The 20,961-nt window shown below is 37.7% G+C and overlaps 2 protein-coding genes across 2 annotated transcripts in view; both read left to right on the top strand.

Moving 5' to 3' along the window:
- The first annotated feature begins 1,379 nt into the window (after positions 1 to 1,379).
- Positions 1,380 to 3,400, top strand: C1QTNF7 (C1q and TNF related 7). Its single transcript, XM_010216331.2, has 2 exons — positions 1,380 to 1,617; positions 2,360 to 3,400. The coding sequence occupies exons 1-2, from the start codon at positions 1,380 to 1,382 to the stop codon at positions 2,989 to 2,991; spliced, it is 870 nt and encodes a 289-aa protein (XP_010214633.1). The 3' UTR covers positions 2,992 to 3,400.
- Positions 3,401 to 12,674: 9,274 nt separating this feature from the next.
- Positions 12,675 to 20,961, top strand: part of CC2D2A (coiled-coil and C2 domain containing 2A) — a 44,878-nt gene continuing 36,591 nt past the window's right edge. The window contains exons 1-8 of the mRNA XM_088539985.1: positions 12,675 to 12,713; positions 13,365 to 13,445; positions 13,691 to 13,766; positions 17,009 to 17,097; positions 17,493 to 17,594; positions 19,240 to 19,341; positions 20,112 to 20,288; positions 20,459 to 20,612. Coding sequence (XP_088396111.1) covers positions 12,675 to 12,713; positions 13,365 to 13,445; positions 13,691 to 13,766; positions 17,009 to 17,097; positions 17,493 to 17,594; positions 19,240 to 19,341; positions 20,112 to 20,288; positions 20,459 to 20,612 — 820 coding nt within the window. The remainder of the gene's footprint in view (positions 12,714 to 13,364; positions 13,446 to 13,690; positions 13,767 to 17,008; positions 17,098 to 17,492; positions 17,595 to 19,239; positions 19,342 to 20,111; positions 20,289 to 20,458; positions 20,613 to 20,961) is intronic.

Raw genomic sequence — 20,961 nt, 5'->3', positions numbered from 1 at the left:
GCATCTATATAATTGCTGATCTTCTTCTGCTAAACTGATCTGCCCTTGGCATGCACTGTATGAAATTTCATGAACTGCAAATAAATTTAATCGTCAATCAGTGAATCTATCAGTGAATGCCAGCCGGTATAACAGAGAAGAGAATGGGAACATGGCTTTCTAGGCTGACTCACTTTGCAACTTCTTTAACGATTCTGAGAATGAATTTGGGTTTCCCTGTAGCAAAGGCAGATGGTATTTTAAAAAGAGATTTTTCTGAATTCCCCATTCTACTTCTTCCTCTTCTCACAGAAACCAGTGAATTTTGACTTCCTTACGTGCTGTAAATTAGTTCTGAAGAAGTTAGTTTCTGAATGGAGAACTCCAACAGAAAATCCTCGAAGAATTTCTGAGAGTCCAGAGAGAAAACCAGAAAAAACAACTTGACTTGCAGAATTTCACCAGACCTATGACTGAATCACTGCTAATACAACACTAATTTAAGACATCTCTGTATATAAGGTACTGTAACTCCTCAGCAGCTTACTGTTTGTAGAGGGTTTTTTTTTTCACTTGTCTCCCCATTGGGCAACAGAGAAATCCAATTTACATTCAATTGTTTATGAAAACAGACAGCTACTAAAATATAAGGCCAAACCAGATTGGAGGTAGCATTAGCACCTCATTCGCACTTCATCCATTACCCGCAGAGCAGCTGTCTGATTCTATGTGATTGATGGAAGCAGTTACTAGTGCTGCGATCAGAAGGGTTTACTACTAAATACTGAACCTGTAGGTCTCTTTCGACAGACCTAGAAAGTTTCTGCTTTCAGAAATAATTCAAGTTGAAGAATTATTTACAATCATGAGGGCTTCAGAAGGAAATAAGGGTGTAAGCTTTGTCCTCAACATAAGATCGTTCCTACTTGCAGATCTTCCAAGGATGGATACAACACCGTTCCGGAAGAGTCTTTTTCTCAGTAAAGCTTACACAAGTCAAAATACAAAATACAAAAGACAAAATAAACTCTTGCAAACAAAGGGCTTTGCACTGAAAAATCCACATTCTTTTTAAAAAGTGTCAAAATTTGGTCCAAATAAGCCAGTATTTGCCAGGTATACTATGTCATTTTACAGGCTATTTGAAAGACATAGAGTAATACATACTAGTGACTTGGAAAAGCTGCAACATGACAGACTTTCCTCTTTGCTTCATACACAGATTCAAAATGTTCATGCTGCTATTTCAGAAATCCCAATTTGATCTCCCTGTGTGTGTATATGTGCAAAACACATGGTAGACTTACACTTACAATTACGTTCAGGACTGCCTAAAAAGTAGTGTTACAATATGCATAAATTATCTTATACATATGCATTTTTTTTTCCAGATAACGAAGATGTTTGTGTTGCTTTACATTACAAGTTTTGCCATTTATACAAGTGAACAACCTCTTCAAGGCCAGTTCAAAGGAGAAAATTACTACACGAGATACATTTGTAGCATACCTGGTTTGCCAGGCCCTGCAGGTCCTCCTGGAGCTAATGGATCCCCAGGGCCACATGGACGTATTGGTCTTCCAGGAAGAGATGGTAGAGATGGCAGGAAGGGAGAAAAAGGTGAAAAAGGGACTGCAGGTATTGAATATTCATGTAAACTTATGCAGTAGTCCGAAAAATTGAAATTTTTCATCATCACTGTTACATATATACATATATAAATATATAAAAGATGAATGTGTGTATGCATCTGTGTGCCTGTGTGTATGCATGTATATATACAAAAATAAAATATTTGTATATATATTTAGATAGGTCTAATCTACACATATTGAAATATATGTAAGTATATATAAACACATAATCTTTCTTTGCATAAATGCTAACAAAAAGATTGGGGAAAAAAAGAAATATGTGTGGCAGTAGTAGTGTCAAAAATAGTTTAATTTGTGCTATTAGCCTGAAATAAAAGATTAAGAAGTACTATGGTACATTGCAAAATGCTCAAATAGTAAGAAATATCTTGTGCATAAGGACCATCATAGGTTACTATGCTGCTAACTTTCCAAAACATCAGCACTTCAGTTAGCAAGGGAGTGATTCTATTTAAAAATTGCAGATATATATAATTAGTAAGTGTAATCAAGGAATATGAGAAAAGCTCATAGAAAGAAAGGACTCATGGGCTGCGGAGTCCAGTCCCCTGCTTCAACTTGCCATTCCTGTCACAAAGTTACCAGCAGCATTTTGAAAGTATTTTTGAAATATTTTGAAATTCTGACCTTGTTTCTTTTGTTTGTTCAGACACACATCATAGCCCACACAATCATTTACTGAGATGATCTACGTAACCATTAACTAACTTAAAATGTTTTTGAAGGTTTAAGAGGAAAGACTGGGCCTTTAGGACCAGCTGGAGAGAAAGGAGACCAAGGTCAGTCTGGTAAAAAAGGACCTGGAGGATTGACTGGTGCCAAAGGTGAAGTAGGTCCAGCTGGACCACCTGGACCTAAGGGAGATAAAGGCGACCGAGGAGAGCCAGGTGCACCAGGGGTCTGTAAGTGCGGAAAGATAGTTCTGAAATCCGCCTTTTCTGTTGGCATCACCACCAGCTACCCAGAGGAAAGATTACCGATTGTGTTCAATAAAGTCCTCTTCAATGAGGGTGAGCATTACAACCCTTCCACAGGGAAGTTTATATGTGCCATCCCAGGGATTTATTATTTTTCTTATGATATCACCTTAGCAAATAAGCATCTTGCAATTGGGCTGGTTCATAATGGGAAGTACCGGATAAAGACATTTGATGCAAACACAGGAAACCATGATGTAGCTTCGGGATCCACAGTGATCTACCTTCAGCCAGAAGATGAAGTATGGCTCGAAATCTTCTACACTGACCAAAATGGTCTCTTTGCAGATCCCACATGGGCAGACAGTTTGTTTTCTGGATTTCTCTTATACGTTGATACAGATTATCTTGATGCTTTGTCAGATGAAGACGAGCTCTGAAGCGGATGATGTCAAATCACACCCCAACTGGACAGCTCGACACAGGATTTTATCCGGCCAAGCATTGAAGACAAAATTAAAGAAAAATAATACGGGAGTTAATTTTTGCTTTGACAAGAACCAAATTCAGAGGTTCAGAAGAATGTTTCTAGAATCCACACTGGGTTCTTTAACAAACAGCAGGGATAACACAAGGAATTATAATTAACAAAAGACTGCATCACTCCAGAACTGACTCTTCTTGAAAGTTATGTTTATAATACTATTTAAACAAATTTAAGATAATGTGCATTTTTTATATAAAATATATTATGTTGCAATGTAGAATGGCTATTTTCTATATGACATTAAAGTAAAATTGAACAATTGGAAAAAAAATCCATCTTTGGCCATTTTAAGATGAGAAAAATATTTAAAAAATGGCAAAACACTGATTTAGAAAATGCAAAGCAATAAAACAGCAATAGTTGCTTTAGAATTCACCTGAACAGCTCACAAGAACAGTTCATCTGGTATTTTCACCAACAAAAGATATTCACAGTTAGCTCACCTCCTAATAAAGTCATGCAGCTTTATACCAGCTGAGGACTGCCCAATGACAGTGATAAAAGAACAGGTATTAATACAAAGGTATTAAATGTATAAAATAATTTTTTAATGTGTGAGACAACTGAAAACTTGAGATAGACAATCAATATCCAATGTGGGTATTCTCAATGAAATTCCAAGTGAATTTGTTATTCCTCCAGTATCATTCAATGTTTTCATGAAAACATGGAAGAAAATACAAACGTTTTGCTTTCAAAAATTACGCAAAAAAAAAAAAAAGCTAGAACGGTAACCAGTTATGAGGATGAATTATATAGAACAAACTGAGTTACAACAGTATTTTAGACTTACTTGTATTCATATATGGCCAAATACAATAAAATGAATACAAGTCACACACAAGATGAAGGACAGAAGGAATTCAGTGGCCTTGAAAATGGTAGATGGAGCATCACGGATAAGCAGCTAAAGATGACTCATCAGAGTAGGCTGTTGCTCCAGGGCTTTGGGTGTATGATCCGTGGAATTACATAACAAAAAGGAATTAGGAGTAGTAGTACTTACGAAATTCTTACTTGTGGCAGCTCAATGAGATTTGAATAACTTTCAAAAAGTTACTGTAAAATTGAAAAAAAAAAGAATGCTTGCAATTCTGGCCATATTGGTTATGCAAGAGATGTAAGCAGGTTTATTTTTCTTGTCAATAGGAAGGATAAGAGGTGAATTGATAATAGTTTGTAAGTGCCTGTCCAGAGATAAAATGACACTTCGTTCCATCAGATAACAAAATTCAACATCAGAAACTGCATAAATTCCTATAGGGAACAAAGTACACATTTTACCAGGGGTGCTAATCAATCATGGCAAAACTGGCCCAGAAATATAATGACTTTTTCAACATTCAATACCTGTAAGTCAAGATTGGAAACCTTTAATGTTTAGAGGTACAGTTACTCTGCAAGAAATTATTATTTTATTTTATTAGTCTCAGTTTACAGAAGCTTGTTATTTCTAATAGTTATTGAGATAGTTTCAAATGCTAGAGGCTCTTGTTAACACAACACCTACTCCCACTTTGTGGATGACTCAGAAAGGGGTGAATTTCTGCTTTTTTTCTGTGTACTTAATTAAGAAAACTACAACCAAATAAACCTGCACAAAATATTGCTGAGATTGCAATATGAGAAAGGAGGAGATATTAGCACTACAGTTATGCATGGAACATCAATCTGTGCACCCTGTATCTGGCCTCTCGTTTCCCAGGCTATATAGATATGTATTAATATGCATGTCTTTGGATACACAATTACTGCTTTACAATAGGCAAAAGCTGCTTTATAACATCCACAAAACAAAGAACGTGTACATTTTTTATTTTATTTGACAGTGGAAGTTGCGTGGTAGAAAAGGAAGTGGTTTATTTTCTAACCAGACATTTAATTTGTGGTATACAAGGGTGTCCTCCTGTGAAAAATAGAGGTTTGGTTTATTGCTATAAATTATAACCATTTGTATTTGAAAATTAACACAAAACGAGTGCAAAATACTGCCCAGTCATCATTTTTACAACAATGATTTATGTCAGTTCTTCAGAGCTATCAAATACTATACAAAGCAAAAAGAAGGGCTACCAAGAGTGTTCAGCGCTGCTTGCACTGAAATTTCATAGGACATTTCTTTGGGCACTGCAGGCACAAATGTAGTAGTTAGCATAAAGCTGTCAATTTTCAGGCAAAACTAACTTTGTAAACAGAGGAAAAAAGAGGGCTTTATAGCGAAAGGTTACTGGTTACAATCCTTACTAAAAGCAAATTCCTTCCCTGTAATAATCTTCTAAAATGAATGAAACATAAAAGATGAATTTTAGACATACCTATGTTGAAAATTACTTCTATTTAATAACTTTAAATTTATGTTCATACAAACATTGAAAAGGCATTCTGGGTTTGCTCAGTTTTCCCATAGAAATTATGCTGTTTTTGAAGAGTGACCTATTATTTTAGCATGAATAGTGAAGAAAAACAAACAAAAAAATATTCCTCTAGGTTTGATAAGAAAAAAATCTCTATTTGCATGATCTATTTGCATCCTCAGTGTTGGATTTTTTTGTTTGTTTGTTTGGTTTTTGGTTTTCAGTTTGCTTTGGTGTGGTTTGATAAGGTTGTAGGATAAAAAACAGCAGAATCTCTTTGGGATTAAATTTGTAATTAATCAAAGATTTCTACACAGTTAGTGTGGCATTCTGCCACAGTATCGTATAAAATCAGACATCTGAACTAAGACACCTACACTTTGTCTGCGATCAGCAGAGAGAAATCAGTATCCCCAGGCATAATCCTATAGGAAAAGCAACACCAGCTCCTGGGATTTCTGAGCACGGCTGCAGGATTTCACACAAACCTAAAACTGCCGGGAAACCATCCAACAACGTTAAGAAGATCCATTTTCTTGAAATTCTTGAGGAAAAATATACATATATACTTGGAAGATATGTGGGCAAACACATGTAAGTAAAAGTCAAGTTTTTGGAACAAAATACGCCCAAAACTTTTACTCTTTCATACATTCTTTATACGTTATAGTGTACCAAGAAGGGTCAATCACATGTTCAAACATTCTGTCACTGAAAATTTTTAACCTACGTACCTAATGAAAAGTTTTAGTTGCACTAAAAACTCCAAATAGTTATTGGAATGTTATCATGAATAAACATTCATTTTCTTTACTGCTGATTTTAAAATCCACATGGTTTATGCTGCTATGTAAATTTTTCAGGCAGTTTTAAGTAAAATTCATCCTGAAGATTTTTGACAATGCAATAGAGGAAAAAATATCACTGGAAATAAATACTGAAACGTAATCTACATTCTCAAAATCTGTTTAACTCTGCCTAATAGCATTTATGTGTTTTTATGATAGGCAGAAATATAAAAATCTGATAAGCTGCTTGTTTTGTCCTCCACTGTGTCTGCTATTTGATGCTGTTTGTATTATACTTTAATTTTATTTTCTACAGGTCACAAGTGGAAGTTCATTTCAAATTTATTCATTTACACAATTATTGAAGCATTCTTCACTAACAGGTTTAATTTATCCACTGGCATTTATTTCATAATCAGGTTAACTGTACTGATACTGTACTAGGCAATTTGGTAAGTAGGAACCTCCATTTTATGTGGAAATTTAGCATACTTTTAATGTATACTTCAGTAGGTGATAAACTAAATTAATATGGGCTGATGATATTTCACTTGCTGAGTTGCACCTGCACTGTTTCATTTTACTGGTATAGCTTCCTCAAGAAGTAAATACATTTTTTCAACAAGCAATTTATTTGTTTCAGTATATGCTGTTTAGACTTCGTTGGATAGAGCACTGAGAAGTAATACTCATTTCTGTGTAATAATTGCTTAAGTCTACATTGTAAGCTGGGGATATGCTAGTGTATCTGAATCTCAGAGAAACATGAGTCTTCCTCTCACTGGCATGAAAAAATCCCATGTGCTTTCAGGAATTTCTCAGTATCTGACAGGTCTTCTGGCTTTGATTGATACATCCTATCAACTCATGAAAGCTATTACCTCAAGTAACTGAAAAATTAAATATACAAATTATACATTTATATTAATGGCAAGAATACCTAGTTTTAATAGTACTTGTATACAAAGAAAAAGATGTTTTGGACTATCAGTATATGATTTATATATTTCAATTCTGAGTGTAATTACTTTTCCTGGCAGGGTGCATAAGGAAAATCTTCCCCCGTGTAGATTGTTCCTGCAGTGGCAAATATTAGCATGAAGTTCATATGACTTTAATCTCTAAAAGATCAGTGCCTAACGAAGCCAAATGTCAGCTCTCCATCATCAGTGGAAAGAAATAGTTGGAGTAAACCTCTGTTTTATTTAATCTTCCAAAATGGCTCACCACCTACATCACTCATGCAAAAGGGAAAGGGCTCTCAAACTCAAGGAGTTACCTCCGGTGCCATCCCATCCCATCCTAACCTGTCCAAGAGGAGAGTCCTTGACCGCAGACCCACTGCTTCCAGGGAGAAACATGACTCAAACTCAGAAAATCTACGGGCTAGTTTTATACGCAAGCAGCATCAGTCTACGGTCAAAGATATAATTATAGATAGTTTGGCCAATGTCAAGCTTATCACTTCTGTATAAATTGTAGTCATCATGTTCTTTTAGGTGTCAATAAACTCAAGTTTCTCAGCTGTCTACTGCTAACAATACAATGAGCGTGTGAGGAGGCACCAACTGCCCTGCTGATCCCATGGCCCTCAGAGAGGGAGAGAAGGAGAGGGGCTGAAAGTCCACCACATGTTAAGACCAGAAAAGGTCTTGAAGAATCTGGAGGTACCTGTCTTCTTGAATTATAATTATAAAGAACATCAAAATGACTACCTTAGGTTAGATTTTAGAGATGGAAAAAGCTAAACAAGCTTTCTGATCTTAGAGAGAACCTGCTAAGTGGAAAAAGTAGCTTAATTTAATACGGAATTTTACATGCCTCGAAATTGAAGCTTTGGACTGATGAGCACAACATGAAAAATCACCCATATAACGATGCGAAAGACCCCTTCTGACAGCTCCTCTCCCTTCACCCCTTGTGAAGCATCGCACAAGTTCCTCCAGGGACAACTTCCACTGTAATAATTTGGCTGTTCTCCAGCATATTATTACAGTATGTTAAGGTGGGCTAGATCATCTTTTCATGTTGTCAAAATCAACACATTGAAGTATATAAAAAATACTTGGCTTTCAAGGGACACTTAATTTGAGGTGTAGTAAACCTAAATATATCCTGGAATTTTTCAGCTGCACCAAGGAAATGACAATTTTGTTTCTTTTAAAATTTAAAGCATCTGTCAGAATCCTAGGCACAATACAAAATAGAGTGCTATATTCATAAAACCTTATATGAAAGAAACACTGTTAACAAAGTGACAAAATCACTGAATTCCAGAAAAACAGATAAACGAGTTAAGATTCTCAAAACGCTCTCGGACTGACCTCTTGGCAAGGGTAGGTGAAATTGCTAGAACTGAGTAAAGTGTATGAAGAATAATGTAGTTTGTGACATTTTAGCACTCACAGCATTAGTGGAACCCACTGGCACTTTCCACATGCCTGGTGGAAAGAATTTAAGATGTTGAGCTGCAAAGCGACCTCTCTAATCAAACTAGGCTGCCATCAATACTGACATCGAAGCGGCAGCCTTGCTCCTCTCCACATGCCCTGTAGTCCCCTATATTCTGGAACTGGTTGCAAGCAGTGATTACTTTTTCTTCTGTGACAAACTTTATGGGCATTTTATTTTGTTTTTGTAGCATGCTGGAGTAAGGTGCAATCACTTAAAGATAATCAAGTTTGGCACAGTTTGCTCTCCCCCCCCACCTCCCCCATTGGTGATCTCCCTTAAATTGGGACTAGCTGAAATTCCTATTTTAAGAACTCATATTCTGGAGATGCTGTAAATGTGTTGTAAAAATTGGAGTTTTTCCTTTTTTTTTCACTTGTTTTTACATGTTTTGCTTATGATCCTAGGCAGGAAAATAAGAGCTGCATATGGTATTCATGACCTTACATTATCCTCACAGACTTAAAATAAACTGAAAATAAACTCTATCCTCTGTTGCTTTTAAAGCTGTTCTCCCTCAAGACATGGGGCCAACAATCTCTGCAACATGCACAGGATGGGATGGCCACATATCCAGGAGGACAAAGACATGGACAGAGCATGACAGCCCTCCCGGGTGAGGAAGGGGAAGCCCAGCGTGGCTCCAGCCCTTGCTCTCATGCTGCCTGTTTCTGAAGACCAGTGTTGTGATTTTGCTTCTCCCCATAGTTCATTGGTACCAGCTCCTTTGTGCTCTGCCTATGCCCAACGCCATCCTTGCTTATGACTAAGCAAGCGACAGTGCTGCACCTAACAAAGTTGAGCCAGCTCATTCGGAGAACTACACCTGCTGGCCAGGGCAACCAAAGACATTGGTTGTGCCACTGTTTTTATAATGCTGGCTGGGATAAACATGTCAGTCCCAGCTCCAGGAAATGGATGTGGCTAAATTCTGTTTTTCTCCTGGAGTACAGCCACTGTGCTGATGTGTGCTCTTGAGCCACTTTCCAACCTGCTAAGCAAGGGTCCCTCACTGCTCCTCCAGGGTATTACGGTCATGTTCCTTACATTGAGCTCTTCATACTTGCCCATCATTTAAACTGTTTTCACAACTGTTTCTAAAACTGGAAGAAACGCAGACTTATTAGCAAACCAAGATGTTTAATGACGTGACTCATTGCCAAAACCCAATGCGAAGGTTCACCCCTCAGATCATGCTCATGTTGATGGTGACACTGTTGAGGCTGAGCAGACACTGCAGACTGCTGTGCATGTTCTGTGCATGAAACCCGTCCTCTCATCACATTCCTCTCTGTTCTTGAAAGCTGCTATCATGCGAGGTGTTTCCAGCTGTGATAGCTCCTCTTTACAAATTAAAAATGCACATGCCCAATCTTCTTTTTCTTCATTTGTGCTACGTTTCCTGTGACTCTTCCCGAAAATTGCATACTAAGAAGTTTGCTGAGACCTATGTGATCTGTAAATTTCATCTGTAATTAACATACTTAAATATATTCTTGATACAATTTGGGTTAATATTCCTTCTGAAAATTTTAATGCATGGGAAAACAGAGGCAACTTTTGAAAAGCTGGTAGGTAGTAACTTTATTTGAAGTCAAATTCACGTTAAGGATTTATCCTTACATGATAAGGCCAAAGGTCAGACCGAAATTCATCTAACCAGATTTTATTTATCTGTGCGGTTGGACCAGATGGTCTCTAGAGGTCCCTTCCAACCTCAACCATTCTGTGTTTCTGTGAATGTTGCCACGCAGACCTCTAGAGGTCTAGTACCCTCTGCAGTCAGCAGAGGGAGGCAAGCTCCTCAGCAAGCAATTTATCAGGAATACATAACTTAATTGCTCTGAATCTTGCACGTCCCATGGACAGGATATACTTCTCCTCTGGTTACAGAGGAAGCAGGGAGAAATTAGCCAGATACTTTAGCAGTATCCTTAAAGTTAGGAAGAGTGACTGTCCTTATTGTATTTCAGTATTTCAGACAGAAATAATCACTTCTGATCCTTCAAAAATATACAGTGGATATTCTTTTCCAAGTCATGGCAGTAACTGAAATGTGCAGATGTTTGCAGAAGCTGTAAACATTTCATATTTCATCTTCCCCATACTTTGTGACTTTCTCATTGCCTTTTACTTTAAAAAAAAAAAAAAAGTATTTTTGGTGGCTTATGGGAGGGAATCTGATTCTTTCTCTTTAAAGGCAAGGTCAGCGACTTCCCTGGCAGCTCTGTTGCTAGGCTGAGTCTGTTTGTGGCTGTTGTCTGTAGTCTTGGAGCTGCTGCATGAAAAAAATAAAACCCCAAAAGCAACAAGGTAGGAGCCAAGTGCTTTCTTTTAGATCTCTTTAAATATCACTGTTTTCCTGTATTGTTTTAAAATCCATAATCCTAAAAATTATTTTTAACCTATTTTTGAAGTAATTTGTTTTTCTAAGATAGAGAAACTTCACTTTTCTTCTGTTTTCAGTTTTATGTGCTTCAGAAACACTCTCTGGGCTAACAGAGAGCTCCAGAGTTCTTGTACTCAGTTGTTTATTGCATCTTTAAATGCTGCTGTAGTACTGGCTTTCAGGAGATGTGAGAAAATAGGAAAAGTAAGCAGCTGTAAGGGTCTTCGTCTTTGTTACAGCATTTTCCATTTACATGTGCCTGCAAGGCAAACTGTTTACACTTTTTATGTAAAAGTTTGGTATGAAAAAGATTTCTGTCCTAATAAAAATGCTGCAGATTCTTACAGGGTGTGATATTTTCTCTGTCATATGGATGGTGTTTGATGAGACTTTCATGTAGCAAGGAAATGCTACAATTTTCAGCTATGTCTCCCTTGGCACTGATGCAAGATACAGAGGGAATTGGTGCTGATGTGGATACAAAGGTGGTTTGGGGTATAGTCACATCTGACTAATAAATACACTTGCTTAGGGCAAGTTTGGCTCCCTGTGCTAGCTGAGGAAGCAATGTGAAAATCCTCTGGGCCTAGCAGCTCGTAAGTATTAATGCCTAGGCAGGAGATAATGCAATTATTTACCACCTTCTTACATCCTCCATTGGCTCCTCCTCCTGTTCTTAGGTGTTTCCAAAAAAATTAAGCAGAGTATCATGACCAGAGCTGCCTGCTTGGGAAGCATTCCCTGACGCAGGAATAAAAGAGCGTTTACAAGCCCAGTACAAAGAATGATGGAGAAACTAAGGATGAGTTGTGCAGGTCACTATTTGCCCTCCAGCTGAAGGAGATTCAGGTAGATACAGAAGCTTCCCCTATAGGTCTCACTCCTGAGTTCTTTCAGGAGAATTTTGAAATTTGGAATGTCATGCCACCTGTGAGCTGCTTTTAGATTAGTAAATCAACATTTAAGATTTTGTACTGTGGCAGCTACATTGGTGCAAGCTGAAATCACTTCCTGTTGATTAAAGGTAAAGCAGTGCGGTACAAGACACTGAACAAACAGTAGAAATGCATTGAGTTGTACCGATTTAAAAAAAAAAATCCCAATGTTTGTAATCAACTACAACTTCCTGCTGTATGCAAAATGGTAGTTTATTTGATGGTTTTCTGATTTGGTAAGCCTGAAAAGCCAAGCGAGCCCCAAGGTAAAAAAGAAGAGGTTGGATGTGTCTCTGATCTGAAGCTCTGTGAAACTGTTCTCTGATCAGCAGAGTTTACAGGTTATTCATTTAAAAAATTGCAAGACATACTCTTCATGTAGTGGCCCATTTTATTCATTGCTGTATAGCTATTAAGTACATAAATACTTATATTTTTGAATTATTTTTTTCCTTTTGGATGTATTTTTTCCTTTTTTAATTAAGATTGTGAGTGGTCAGGATGCAATGGTCACACGGTATGTATCTCATTATTGGTGTGCACTTAAAAGGTCTCATGGCACATACCTCGTTATCGTGTATACCTAACAACACCCATCTCACTATAAAATAGCTGCTCATGTTCTTGTGTTTGTGGCAGCCAGGTGCCAACTACCAGAGATGGACTGTCGTGAAGAATCCCGGATGATAATCATGGAGGTCAGTGTGCCTTAAGTTGGGACAATGCATGTTTCAGTGAGAATGGCAGTGGGGTTTATGTGAAAAAAGTAACACTACAGCATCTTGCATGCTCATGTTATTCCTTAGACTCGTACAGCGAGTGCTCCTCTAATTAATGGAGGCTTGTAAAATTAAATACTATGCAGATACTTTATAATGTATTGAAATACAAACTTCCAGTACATATATTGATATTTTGCTTCATATTGATGCAACATTTAGTTGGAGTAAATGATTGGTGAAATGTATTTAAGCTTGAGTGGGTTATGAAAACAGGATGTTACTGTTTTCCTATTATGAACGAATTTTCAAGTTAGACAAATGCCTTTGGGCTCAGACTGTGCCTAGAGGCACGTGTTATGTCATGGTCACGCAGGTAGCTGGTATGAGGGCAGGAACTGAAAAAAGAGGGTAAAACACTTCAGAGATGGTAGTAGGTTTCAATCCTGCTATTCTCAGTCCTCCATGTTGTGTTTGCCAAAATTCAGTCACAAGTGTCAGGACTGGGGCCGGCAAACAGCAGCAGTGAAACAGAGGGAAAACTGCTTAAATCATGACTTCATGATATAGTGAGGAATGACTTCTGTGGGCCTGGGCAGGCCCCACAGCGCAGCCCCCTCTCTACGACAGGATTTCCTGGACGAGGACGCTGCCCAGGTGGATCGGCTCAAGAGGACCCTGGCCGCCCACAGGCACAGAAGGAAAAAAGCGGTGAGGGGGGACAAAGGGAGAGGCACGAAAACGCAGAGCGTGGAGAACGGTGGAGCCGGGCGGCTCTGCCGCGCACGCGCGCAGCCTCCCGCGCGGCGCACGCGCGCTGCCCTCCCCTCTGCGGCTGGGGAGGGGGCGCGGGGCGGGAGGCGGCCCCGCTGCGCTCCGTGCCGCCGGTGTCCCCCTCGGTGCCTTCCTCCCGGTGTCCCCTCTCACGCGGTCTCCTCCTTCCCGCTCTGCCGCAGCTGCCGGAGGCCGCCGCTGCCCCCGACCCGCCGCCGCGAGGGAGCCGGGCCAACATGGCGGCCGCGGCGCCGCGCGGTGAGTCACTGCCCGGCCGCGGGGGCGGGGCCGGGGCGGCCGTTACGGGCGCGTGTCGCGATAGGGGCAGTTGTCGCGTCAGAACGAACAAACTCGCGGTTACAGTAGAAAAGTGAAAGTGTGTGGTGTTGTCACCATGTTTGCCTATTGTTTCTGTTAAGTTTGTGCACTGTGAAAATTGTGTTTTAAGAGGTGTGGGAAGCGGGAGGTGTTAAGGGCATTTTCAGAACATGACGTCCCCAAAATATTTGGTTTATTGTATACCCAGCATAGTGCCATTCCTTTGTCGTTTCCTTTGTGGTCTGACAACTTTAAAAGTATTCATTAACTATAGGTGACTGTTGTGCACATTTGTGTTTTATACCTGCATGCATAATTCTATCTCAGAAAGCAGAGAAAAAGCAGCAATAGTGTTTCCAAAGTTTATGAACTGTAACAACTTGCCCTAGCTGGTATCTGTGCTATACTGCAGGAACTTGTTTTTATGTACACTTCTAATAGATTTAAAATATAGCTCGATATGCCATGGAAAAGCTATATTCAGCAATACTTATGTTTAGCGGTCTTTGGAGACAATTACTAAAGTTATTTTGATTTATGAATACAAGAAGCGTTGTCAGTAGTTATCTTTTCTGTTATTAGATAGTTGGGTTACTGTGATAATTGTAAAATATATAAGAAAATACACTCAGGTCTATCTCGTATTTAAAATTCTATAGTTCAAGAATATTTATCTGAATGATAAGAACTTTTTTTGTTGCAGCCCTTGACAGGTCTGAAATGCTTGTTCTGTGAAATAATGCTCTCATGGATAGCCATCTTTAACTACCACTTTATAAATACGTTTTGAAGTCATTCATAATTTACTTGGCTATAGAGCCCTTTCACTTCAACAGAAGAAAATTGTATACACCAAGAAATAAAGTAAATGTGTGGGTTTTTTTGTTTGTTTTTAACATGGTGCTTTCTCAAAAAGCAAGAGGATCCCTCAGTAAGGATCCCTCAGTAACTGAAACATTGTGCACAAGCAATACCAAAACCACCACTGAGTTAAACATGCTTTTCATTATGTGTAGAAAGAATAATTGCTGATTTGTAGCAAGTAACTGATTCATTCATTTGAGGGGAGGGGAAAAAAATAAAAAAATAAAATCTCCTGCAAAAGGAACACTGGTTTCAGAGGCAGTTAAAGTGACAGCTGATTGCTTCTGCACTTATTTTGCATCCTTGTCCTGTTAACTGTAACTTGATTTGTTTGGAAACACTTGAAAGGAGTTGTCAAAATTTCAAGACTCAGAGCAAATTCTTATTTGTTGTTTCCTTAATTAATCAGAATGGAATTGAAATGAAGCTTTTGCTTCAGTGAAATAGAGCAGGCTGGTACAAGTGAATTGAAAGGAAAAAAAAGTTTTTTAGAAAGGAAATCAAGGTAACTTAGTTCATCTTCTCCCCTAAAGTAGATTCAACTTTACTTAACTCAGCTGACACTATTTTTCCCCATAACTTTTTCTTAACTTGCTCTTGCAGAGATTCCACAGCTGTGTGAGGATTTTTACTCCAAAGCTAGAATACCTCAGTATGTGATTGAAGTCCTCTTTGCAGCCATTTCAATCTCTAGCTTCTATGTCCAGTCAACATGTAAACCTTTCTGTGTGTAACAGCATTTTATTATCCCCCCTGAAAACACACCAATACCCCTCTCAATTCAGCTGTTCAGCAAGTGTGACCGGAGACATCTGTCAGCTTTACCATACTCTAGATATGAGTTATTTCATCAATAAAATTACCAATCGAGTTTTAAAAAGCATTAGATTGAAACAAATGCCTGAAAACACCTGCTTATTGTGGGTTTTGTTAAGCAAGTAACAGTTAAATACTAAATTCTCTTTAAATGCCCCTTTTTTTCCCCCCCCAGCGACTTTCATACCGCTTTACCTTTTTTTTTTTTTTTTTTTTTTCTCTCTGTAATTTCAATAAAATGCTTCTGTGCGTGACACTTTCTTATAAGGCTTGGTCAAGAGACGTTCAGTGTTGCTGTACTCACTTTTGCTTTAGTAAGGGTAGGTCTTCATTGCTAGAGACTGACCTCCAGGGTCCTGGTGTTCCCGAGGGCAAGTCTAACTAGTAGAAAGTAGGGTGAAAAAGACACTGAGTACTTTGAGCTCACCCATTTCTCCTGCCACTAGGTCCCCTGCCCCATTCAGCTCATATTCCCCTTTTCCTTAGTCTTCATTTGGCTATGAATATACCTACAGCATACCTTCTTGTTGCCATTCACATCCATAGCAAAATTGAACTCAAGGTCAGCTTTGGCTTCCCTGATGGAATCCTTGCACTCAGCATGTGGGATAGGTTCCTAGGTGATGTGTCCCTGCTTCCATCTCTTGGATACTTCTTATGGGTAAATTCAGTTAGGAGCTGTCTGTTCATCCACGCAGGCCTCCTGCTGCTCTTGCTTGACTACCTGCCTGTGTAGGCTGTCTGAACTTGGAGAAGGTGATCCTTGAGTATCAAGCAGCTCTCTTGCACCTCTCTTTCCTCCAGGGCTGTACCACATAAGGTTTCTCCAAGCAGACCCCTGAACAGGCTAAAGTCTGCTCTCCTGAAGTTCACAGGTGTGATCCCACACATTTTGCCTTGTTCCTTCCCCTCAGGATCCTGAATTGCACCATCTTGTGCAATTCCCTGCAAGGTGGGTCACTGTAGCTGAGCCTGCCCCAGCCTTTGCATCCCAGCCAGGTATTGCTTGTCTGTGCATATCAGGTAATGTCTGTATTGACATTTTTTGTCAATACAGAAAACAGATAGCTCTCAACTGACACAAGAAGCAGGTTTATAATTACTTTCTGGTGTTCTGATCATAGCTGAATCATGATGTGCAGCATGCAAAACACCACTTAGCATCAAAGCTAAACAGTTTTGATGTCTTAAAAATAATTATTTTAAAAATATTTCAGGTACTTATTTAAATATTTTTAAATAGAAAAATGTTGTATGCAGTGCTTAAGGTGTTCCAGAGTATATTATGAAAGGCATATGCAGCTCAGCCAAAGCTGTTTGTAATAGCTTGTTAGGTCTGAATCATGAAACCGTATTTTTCACTTGGATAAATTTTCTTATTCAAATCCTTCCTTTTGGAACCTGGAGCTTCTATATATAATAAATGCTCTATTTTGAACAATTCTAAGTTTCTTTCACAAAATACATAATTTAAACATGCTATCATATTTTCTGCATTACAGGTTTGCCACCTGTTCCTTCTGCATCAAGGACAGGCTTTGCAGAATTTTCTGTTAGGGAGCGGATGAGAGAGAAACTAAAAGCTGCAAGGGTAAGAATCCTTCAGAGATTCTAGATCTTAGTTTTGCTGTGTGAAGCTGATAGCTGCGCTTTTTCAGAGACTGTTTTGTGTCATAGTTTTTCTAAAGATTATTTAACTCATATCTGTAATAAAAAAAAACTATTTTATACTTAAAAGGATAAGGACCCTTCTATGTTTTCGTCAAAAAAATGTTCTGAAATAAATGGATTTACTTGTAAAGTTACTGTGCAGTGTAATAAAGAGTATTAACATCTAGGTCTGTAAATCACTTAAGCTGATTATACAGTTGAAACCGTCTGTCACTAATAAAAGCAGGCATAAGCTTTTGTGCTTCCAGGAATTATCGTAGCATTAGTGCTATTATATTCATGTTATAGCTGAGCATTATTTTTGGTTTTGCTTAGTCAAAAGCAGAAAGCACTTTTTTGCAAGAAGACCCCAGTCCACGACCAAGGCGTTTAAAAAGCATTAGAGAGAAAAAAACAGAAGACAGACTGGATAAAGAGGTAAGAATATATTGTGTTTTGCTATTCTGATAATAAGAAAATGAAGATGAAACAACAAATAAATCAAAGGCTTCAGATGGTCTTAAAGTTCAGCTTCATTATTTGTGTTAGAGTGATCACAGTGATGTTATTGTTTGAACTGGTTACCAGGAACTTTTCCAATTCATACTTTTAATGTACTTATTTAGCAAAAATGATTTGCTTTCATTATAGAGTAAATATCATGGGAAACTTATTTCACTTACTAGTCATTAGACTTCTCTTGTTTAACTTGAAGCATTTAAAAGATAAGGTAATAGAAAAAAATATATAGTTTTTATGCATTTGCACAGTGTATTTGGTAAAGACAGTATGTTAATTTCATGTCATTGTATTTCCTTGATTATGTTTTAAATTAATTTTTTAGTATAAATACATTCTTTCTGAGGAATTAATTTCATATGCAAAAATATCAAAGGCAGTGTATGTGCAGAACTCGCACCAAGACGAGTTCACCACAAGGTGAAGAACAACATATTGCAGCAACATTCTTATTTGGAATTCCAGGCAATTTTGTTCTTTTTTTTGGTGAGGTACAATCTGTTTGTGTAGATACAGGGGATCATTTCAATCTGCTTGTATTAGGAAAATATGTAAGTGATATCTTCATTAAAAGTTAATTATTAATTTTATACTCAGCAGATTTGAAATCATTCACATATTATTTCCTGTACTTAATTTACACATGTACGAAGTTTAAGTGTTTTTTTTTAATTATTATTGTTATTTTGAAGTTTAGACTGAATAAATGTAAATATGACAGAAGACATGATTTGATCTAAGGAAAAGTAGATACAGTACTAGAGATGTTTATGTTGGTTGGGCCGGATGCAAATCACTTTGAATTACTTAAGTGAACTCACTGAAGCAATGTATCATAACCAATGATGACTACCTGCATCTGTGGGGACTTATAGAGCTTTAGAAAGCTTTAGAAAATTGGAGAGGGATAAACATGCTAGTCTAATTTTGGAGAAGTTAGAGGAGTAACTTCTATGGAGTTGCAGGATGGCCTAACAATAATTGCTTGAAAAAGAACAAAGCAAACAATCAGGTCTGTATTTGAGCACCTTTTCTTAATATGTCTAACTATGTTTTTCCTGATTGCATCAGGAGTTGTATGGGTAGCTTTGACTCTTCGAATTCTTTGGCTTATTGATTCACTTCCTTAGTTAGCACTGTCAGGCAGCAATGCTTCGTGTCGTCCTCTAAATTGTGTAACCTACAGGGCTGAAAGCTTCTCATTGCTGCCCCCATTTCTCCCCCTCCCGGACAGTAGCGCGTGGTTGCCTGTGGTTGGAAGTGCAGATGCAATGATCTCATCAGCAGTAAAATATAAAATAAAAGTTACAAAATGAACCATTTCTTGATACTCTGCATTCTGTTTCTTGACCTATATTTACTGTAAAAGGAGGTAACTGATGAATAATGCACCTTTTTTTGATAAATATTAATTTGGTATATTATCACAACAATTGTGAATACTTACTCTTTGGTTAGTTTTTACTGTGGGAATGCAACTTCTAATCTCTTTATTCAGCTCTTTGACTTATTTTTGATGTGTAAACAATTGCATATAATAATTTGCATATTTATTCTTATGTAGTCTGATAAAGATGAATTTAGAGAGATGCAAGAGGATGAATCTCGCATATCATCAAAAGTAAAGTTTCATGATTCTACCAAAAAAGCTAAGCAAAAACTACCAGTAAGTATCAGTTTCTTCATTTCAGTGACATTAACTTTGTTTAATTCTGTGTGGTTTCTGAATTACGTTTGATGAAGGAGCCAACAGAATTTAGTCTTAAGCAGTAGAGAGGGTTGTGTTTAATTTAGAAAACTTTGAAAACAGTGAATGCCAAGAATCGAAGTATAAGATGGAAAATCCTACTGATTGCAAGACTAAAAAGATGATCAAGTAAATCCATCTGGATTTTTTTTTAAATCCTCTCTATTTAGTGCCACCCGTTGGCAAATACAGCAGTATTTCTATACTGATATTTTTAGCTACAAAATATTTCTATTCATTCTCATATTAAAAACATTCCTTTTAGCACTAGGAGGCCTGTGTACTTCAGAGGCAAAATGTCATTAGCAATTTCTATTCAAGTGGTGACCTTAACACCTGCAATGCTAGATCAGTGGTTATTATAGGCAGGGTTTAAACATTAGCGTTTGTGTTTCAGAGATTGTTTATATTTTTAAAAAATGAGATGGTTAAAGTTGAACCAGATAACCTTTTTAATAAAGCTTTACAAGAAATATTTCATGAAATAATACTGTAACAGTAGAGGAGTTCCTTCTGACATTTTAAAATGTTTCAGTCAGTTTCAGTGTGTACTTTTGTCACTTCTAAAGCAATTAAAATCCTGTTAAAAGGGTTTGTGCATGTTGTTATTACTATTGTTAATAAAAAGGTATTTTTACTTGTCCTAAAATTCTTATAAATTTCATACTCAAGTATTTGCTTTCTCTTAGGTCCAGAATGATTTTCCCTCTGCTGAAGAAGCATACAAGTTTTTTACTTTTGATTTTGATTCTGAAGCAGAGAGAACAAAGACTGGAATTAAGAAAACGAATGAGCTAAGTCATGAAGAGGAGGAAGCAGAAGAAGATGCAGAAATCCATGAGGAAGGACAAGAAGAGGATGAAACAGTAAGAACTGCAGAATACATATTCATATTTTTATTTAGATTTCTTAATTTATAATCCTCTAATACAACATGATGATTTTCTTTCCTTTAAGATGCTGAAAGCATACTTTCTAAAAATTTCCCTATTAATATATAGATAAAATAACAGGTATTTTTATATCTAAACTACAGGATGAAGATGTACACCTTGTTAAAGATGACGATTTATTCGTTTTAGGGCAGGAGGCCCAAGACATTCTCGTAGAGAAACCTGCTGAGTATGAAAGCTACTCTGAGCAACTGCAAAAGGAAAAAGAATTTCTCTTCATTCCCAGTATGAAAGCAGGTGCGTAGGTTGTGCTCATCCCTTTTGTTTCTGGATTTGGTATGGTGTGGCACACTGGGAGCTACTAAACCATACTGTATGAGGCAGCGTAAGTGCATTTCATCACGGTGCTGAGACACCGATTTTCCAGGCAAGTCTGTGTCTGAAATTGAAAAATAAACTAACTAGGAGTATGTACACCTCAGCACATCACTATCTGGTACACTAGCAAAAGAACTTACGGATATTCCGTTGCTCTCAAGTGACTCACGGCAAATTTGCCAAATGAAAAAAAAATAAGGATGTGGTTAACCGAAATATTCCAAGTTATAATATCCTGTGCACGAGCTCCTCTTAGTAGCTGGATGTA

Source organism: Tinamus guttatus, unplaced genomic scaffold (genome assembly GCF_059628265.1).
Source record: "Tinamus guttatus ecotype Peru unplaced genomic scaffold, ASM5962826v1 Tinamus_guttatus_pri_ptg000052l, whole genome shotgun sequence".
NCBI lineage: Eukaryota > Metazoa > Chordata > Aves > Tinamiformes > Tinamidae > Tinamus > Tinamus guttatus.
The sequence above is the reverse complement of the archived record's forward strand: the minus strand, read 5'-3'. Positions and strand labels throughout refer to the sequence as shown.

Coding starts and splice junctions, on each gene's coding strand:
- C1QTNF7 (XM_010216331.2), top strand. CDS start 1,380: ATGTTTGTGTTGCTTTACATTACAAGTTTTGCCATTTATACAAGTGAA. Junction 1,618..2,359: donor AGGTGAAAAAGGGACTGCAG/GTATTGAATATT, acceptor ATGTTTTTGAAG/GTTTAAGAGGAAAGACTGGG.